General features: G+C 44.9%; 1 protein-coding gene across 1 annotated transcript in view; it reads left to right on the plus strand.

The window, feature by feature from the left end:
• The first annotated feature begins 237 nt into the window (after nucleotides 1–237).
• The window catches only part of PKDCC (protein kinase domain containing, cytoplasmic), a 23,512-nt gene continuing 17,119 nt past the window's right edge, over nucleotides 238–6,630 (plus strand). The window contains exons 1-4 of the mRNA XM_035897004.1: nucleotides 238–255; nucleotides 1,977–2,037; nucleotides 2,584–2,711; nucleotides 5,785–6,056. Of these exons, the coding sequence (XP_035752897.1) occupies nucleotides 238–255; nucleotides 1,977–2,037; nucleotides 2,584–2,711; nucleotides 5,785–6,056 (479 nt within the window). The remainder of the gene's footprint in view (nucleotides 256–1,976; nucleotides 2,038–2,583; nucleotides 2,712–5,784; nucleotides 6,057–6,630) is intronic.

Here is a 6,630-nt window from a genome sequence, read left to right on the forward strand (position 1 = left end):
TAGATTATATATTTTCTGAGTTGGACCTACACTAACTTGCTCAGTGCTGTGTTTTTCAGCTTGTAAGATTGATTAAGTTCAGCAGTACCTGTACAAGAAAAATTTTCTGTGAGAATAAAGAGCTATTTAATACAAAACCAAAACTGGATCAGGTCATTTAAGCTTCCACAATGACTGAAGTGATTCAATGGGTATTAATGTAGCAAAATACACACTGAATACTCCGATACTTGGACAATGAAGACTTTTGCCAAGGTACAAATTGGATACTAAAATGAAAGAATTACTTGCGAGCAAAGTTCCAGCTCTCTGAGAACAAATCTAAATCATAATTATTACTATTGGCATTCATGGATTGAGATAAGAGAGACACAAATAGAGACTGTAATTCATTTCTACTTCTGTGCTCGTGTGAACGTAAATAGATAAGACGACTAATTTCTCAATATTTTGTGCATACAGAAATGTATGTATTATGTTTTTATAATCAAAGAAATGTGTAATTGTTGTTTGTCTTCCGTATTTCTATTCCTGGCATGGTTTTCAGAAATATCGAGATTGTCTGATGAAGATCGGTATCTTTTTTTGTATTCAGTGTTACTGTGAACCAACAGTTACCGCGATGCTGTCATTTCCCAGTCTGGGTTGCTTGCTGATTTCCCTTAGGGCTCTTCCCCCAGCGGATGGTATTACCGTGCTAGAGCCAAGCGCTGAGCTCTGCCGATGATACAGAAACAGATGTTAGATTTCGACACTCGGAAGTGAGGGGTTTTGAACCTGCCGAGCTTCATCCTGCCTTCTTAGTCTGGCCCCACACCAGAGAGACGTGAAATATCTAGTAAGAACTGCAGAATCCCGCTTGTCTCTGAGAAAAGATATATATGGTATTAAATATTTTCATTTAATTTCATTTCTTGGTAGTTCAGAAGGCTTAAAGGGAATTGCGCTGATGGGATCCGCTATGATAGCTTGCAGCACATGAAGATGTAACTCCTGTCAATAAGCTGCACAAAAATGGTGTTGCAGATGATCAGGAACAAACCCAATGGCTCTAGATTAAGAAAAGATTGCTGTGGCAATCTTTGTCGCGGTTGTGGCAGTAAAAAGAAAGGTCCCTTTTCCTCTTTCAACATCCGTATCGGCACCTAACGCAAATTCTCCGTTGTGCGTCGATGCCAAAATCTTTTCAGCATGTTTTAAAATAAAATCTCCTAGCTCTTTTTTTTGTTTAGGTTAATGGCCGTGTTTAAGCAGCTGTTTTGAAATGCAGTGCCATTTTTACACCAAAAAGAAAAACTGTTTACTTCTTTTACATTTTTTGGCACCCTTTTTTTCCTTTAAATGTCGACAGCTATAGTCAGAGCTAGCAGGACGGTTCATAACAAATCCCGCATTTGCTGACTTTAGCCTGGTCTTTGCTTTTCTGCCTGGGAGGGTCACAAGCCGTAAGAATGTGCTGGATGCTGGAGTCCGCTCGCCGAGGCCGTGTTCAGCCTCACCCCGCTCCCTCCGGCCATGGCACTCGCTAGGCTGGCTCCCTGCTTTCCTGGTGATTTGGGGTCCGTCCCCGTTCTGGTCTGCACGAGCCTGGCTTCTTCTGCAGGGTCACATTGGAGTCCCCTCGGCTCAGAGGAGACCCCCGTCATCTTCCCTGAGCTTTTTTAAAACTATAAGAGGTTTGAAAAGGCAAATTACTCAGGGTAAGGCAGTAGAGGAATAGCAGCAGGGCAATTTTTAATGCTGCATTTCACACAGACCCTTTTGCTGTGTGGTTTATTTGACGGGGGGCAGAGATTACATTTAATTTTATTTCATGTGCAGGCTGTTCTGGCTGGAAAGTTGCAGTCAGATCCTTATCAGGCTCATTTAACTGCCTCTCTGCCAGGGCTTGGCAGGGATTTTTTTTTAAAGCCTGCGCCCCAGCCCTGTCAGACATCGTCCCACTCCATATAAAGCAAGACATCTCTTCTCCACAGTCTTTAAATATTCTTCTCGTGCAATTATTTGTGCAAGTGAAAATTAATCATTCAAATGTCCTTGGAAAGCAAATACAAGAAGGAGCTGGAGCATGGCCGAAATTGCCATTTAAATGCTTTTAAATTGAAGAAGCTACTGGCAGATAATATTTTGAAGTATTGGCCGTTCTTTAACGATACTGCACACGAAAGTCCATCAAGTATAGCGAGAGGCAGTTTCTGGCTGGGAAAAGATAAGTTTTGGCATTTCAATTGCTTTTCAAGCTACCGTGTCATTGAAATACACGTTGCCACTCAATGTATAAACAGTAGTCCTGTGGGAAATGTCTTTAAAAGCTATTTTGCGATGTCTTTTAAGCAGAAAATCAATCTTATTTAGCCAAGTATTGCATAGTCTAAGCTACTTTTCCTCAGATAGAATTCTGTTTCTGCATTTGTGGATTTTTTTTTTTTCTTCTCTCTCAAGTATTCATTGGTGTAAGATCCTGCCAAGACAATGTGTAGAGCTCAGAGCCTTGTAAGAAATGCTCACTTTGCACCTCGTCCACGGAGAAATGGAAAAGCATGCCAAGATACGTCCCACTGATAGTGCCTGGTTGTGATTTTTTTCAGCTCTATGGCTATTGTTACCAGGATAGCAATGACATCCCAGACACGCTGACGACCATCACTGAACTAGGCTCGCCGTTAGAGATGATTCAGCTCCTACAGACTTCCTGGGAAGACAGATTTCGAGTGAGTAACAACTATTTTAAAAAGGCTTTTAAAAGAGCGATGAATACAAAGTAACATCAAGCACAAAGCAGGGGTTATGTACTATGCAGTGCAATTCACATTTATTAAACATTTCTTTGCTTATGATTACATCTTGGTTTAGAAACAACATTTAGCACTCCCTTTCTGCAGCGTTTAAGCTGTTGTGCTATTTTGTCTGTCGATGTTATCTAATTGTAGCCGGTTATTGCTTTTTACATGGTTTCTTCAGACATTTCTTACTTGTTAAAGCTCAAGGCCTGGGATTTTTGGCGTTGAGCATTGTGCTCCCCAGCTGGGATTTAAACAACAGAAGGATGTTACATTTCTCTCCTGATCATTATCATAGGTTGGTTTTATCATTGTTTTCTACTGCTTCCTGCTCTGTTCATCTTTTACTGGGGGAAGCGTGAAATAAATGTACAAAAACCTCAAACCCGGGTTGCCCACTGCCTTGGCAGTTTACCAGGAGCACCAAGGTCCCACTTAATTTGTCCAAAATGAAGCCAGGCTGCAGCAATGCTTTGATCAAGACAGTGCTGTCTCACTCAGTGTATACTGGGATGTGCCGTCGGCGGAGGTTGACTCCCTAGGACGTTGCAAGGCAGCAGCAGTCTTCCTCTAAACCACTTGGGATCGCATGGCTGCAGCTGTGCCAGCAAACTAACCGTGTGCCTGCCTGATTTCGGAGATGAGCCGGCAAGGTGCAGCCCGTGCCTGTACTATGGAGTTCTTGGCCTTGCTGAAGGCTGGGTGGCTGCATGTGGGATGCCTGTCAGAAATGGTCCCCGGGCTGCCCTGCCTTATGGATCGCATCCGGGGGCTGGGTGGGAGAGCAGCCTTGGTCCTGGGCAGGCCCGGGCCAGAGACTGTGCTAGCAAGCGCGCGCGTGGGATTAAGTGTCTGTGCCCAGGAATGTTCCAGAGTTTATTTTACTAATATAGATGGAGCAAGTGCGCTAAGCTTCAGCTCCCTTTTCCTGAAAGAAGTACAGTCTTAATAAGTGGTAGAGGTACTCATCACGGCTCCCGAAATACGGGACCTGTCTTCAGCTCGTCTGATCCAGGGAATGCAAATACTGGACTGTGACGGCAACCACGTACAAAGTAAATACCAAGAGATACGTTAGATTATGGGTAATTGATGTGTTAGATTATGGGTAGGCAGGGAAGTTTCCTTCCAGCATGGATATTTCTGAGTGAGCGATCGCAGAGGGAGATGAAGGAGAATGAGATGAAGGGGCTGAGCTGATTCACAGAGGTGGAATTGCAGATGAAACAGCCCTGTGACCTCCGTAATGACAGCTTAGATAACGTTGTGCTTTTTAGCTTGGCTAGGATGCAACGAATGCAGAGGAGGAGAAAATAAAACCGTATCTTCTTGATACGTGGGACTTGTTTGCGGTCCCGTCCTGAAAAGGGCTGCACAAATATTTGACCTTATTCCTACAAATAATTTCCTTGTGTCGAAGGACTGGGCAGTAAGCTAGCTCCCCAGATCAGCGCCTCTGTGCTCAGCACGGAGCCAAAGCCCTCGTCTGGGTGCTTAAAGCTTGTCGTGTGGGGGCACTTGCGGCCCCAGCCCGGCAGCAGGTACACTGGGCAGCAGCCCCTCGGGGCTCAGCCTGCTCGCAGAGGCTGCCAGTCCAGGGGCTTTTTGGCGCCAGAGAAAAGGCGATAATTTCAGACGACAACCTTTTTATTCAAGCTAAATTCTGGGTTGATTGGCAATTGAAGGTATGCGTACCCTAGGTTGGTTTGGGCGGGATGTGCTCTTCATATACATCGTATGGCGGGATGGCACATACATATGAACCCTGTGTCTTGCCAGAGGGAGGAAAGGGTGGTCAAGTCCGGCGTCCCATGACCAGGCCTGGCTTCATCTACACCTACAGGCATCTCCATATGAACTGTGGTATCCTGTAAGTAGGGCAAAAATGTTCTAGTCTGGCCCAGGAGCAGAATGATTATAGAAGTGTGAGATAGTCCTCATGTCCCACAGGGGGTATCCTGCTCTGTGAGGGATAATCTCAGACACACTCAGCTTTCTTATGAAGGACTAATTTAGGTCCACCCCTGACTATACTGTTTGTGCCCCAAGACTGCATTTGGGTTTGAGTACCTCAATGCACGTGGCCTCAACAGTGTATTTTAACAGAAAACAAAGATTATATATAAACAATAAAAAAGCTTGCTAGACTGAATAAGGCCTGTTATTAATTTAATACATAGAATAAAAATTCCAGTACTTAACTGCACTCACATTAGTGCTATGTTTGCATTCAGAACGTTACCTTGTGGACTCTGAAGGAGTGCATGAGTGGAAAACAGTGCTTTGGTAAGGGGGCTGAGTTCAACTTTCATCGAGTCTGCTGTTCCGTGTTAGTTACTCAGGTGTCTAAGGTGCAATTGAAAAGTGCAGCATCAGCACAGAGCTCTCACCCCAGCCTCAGAGTGGCACGTGAGGGTCCACCAAGGTAGACCTACCATGGTAGATGGATATATATGCCTACCTTGAGGCACAGTGAAGAGTTACGGAGGAGCTGTGGAGCTCCTTCTGCTGGGAATTTGCTTCCTTCTCCCCTGGAAAAGGGCAAACGTAAGAGCAATCAGTGGAAAAAAAATATAAGAGCAGTCAAAAGGCGGGATCAGTATGGAGGCAATACAGACGCCGTCTGCAGTTGGAGCTCCAGACCTGGAGTTTGTAAAAGAGCAGAATCAGGCTGCATGGTCAAGGCCTGTGCGTAATGTGTTATTAAAAGTTAATGCTTTTATTTCTATTAAAAGTAAGAATGGCAACAATGAGCCCTGCTTCAAGAATAGTGTGGGAAAGCTCTGGTAAAGAAGCTTATTTTTGTTTCAAGCCTCTAAGGGTTTTACAATCAACTAGGTTAATCCTTTGAAAAATACCTTGGTTGCAACATTCAGTTTGGAGGATAAGTTATAATGCTTATGTTAAGTCATATGTTTATGAACATATCTTCAGCTAAAGTGGTTTCATTTATATGCTGCGTACTGAGAAAATAACGCAAGGTACCCACGTTTTTGCATTTCAGATATGTCTCAGCTTAGTTCGGCTTCTGCATTATTTGGCTCATTCTCCTCTTGGCTCCGTGACATTACTGGATTTTCGCCCTCGGCAGTTTGTGATCGTGGATGGGGAACTGAAGGTGACAGATCTGGATGACGCCAGCATCGAGGAGAGCTCTTGCACCAGTAACAGTGACTGCTTTATGGAATTCCCCGCGAGGAACTTCACCCTGCCCTGTTCTGTTGAGGGACGGTGTCAGAGCATGAACGAAAAGAGGAATCTCTACAACGCCTACAGGTACGTGATCGGGTAAGGTGAAAGAGAATTAAGAGCGGGCCAAAAGTCTCCAGCATCCTCTATAGTGACTCACATCGGCGAGCGCGTATTGTTTTAGAACCATTGCTCAAGAGTAAGTGAAGCCAGGAAGAATTGTGTCGTTTGTGAAAATAGGTAGCATTTATAACTTTGGAAATGTTTTGCATACTTTGAGTGTGACTCGCCACTTTTAGTCTGATTTTTGCATTGGTTTCATTCCACTGAATTCTTCACACAAGCAGAGATTTTCACAGGAGTGAAACAGAGATGCCTGCGGAGGCGGGGGCCCGTTAGCTCTGTGGTGAGATGATTCAGGCAGCTCTGCTTCGCTGTGAGTTAAGAGGGGTCATCTTGTGTCCTCCACCACGGCTGAGGAAGGGGCTGGCTTCAGAGGCAGACTTAGAGCTCGGCTCTCACCCCACTCTCCGCTCGATGCTGCCTGCCGCACCGGAGCCTGCCTCGCTTGGCTGATAACAGTCCCCGGTGCAACCATGGGGCCGCCGAGACCCTCAATTGCTGATGATCTGGGGTGTAATCCCAAACCTTTGAAAGCAAG

Source organism: Egretta garzetta, unplaced genomic scaffold, assembly GCF_000687185.1.
Source record: "Egretta garzetta isolate BGI_Z169 unplaced genomic scaffold, ASM68718v1 scaffold166, whole genome shotgun sequence".
Classification (NCBI taxonomy): Eukaryota; Metazoa; Chordata; class Aves; order Pelecaniformes; family Ardeidae; genus Egretta; species Egretta garzetta.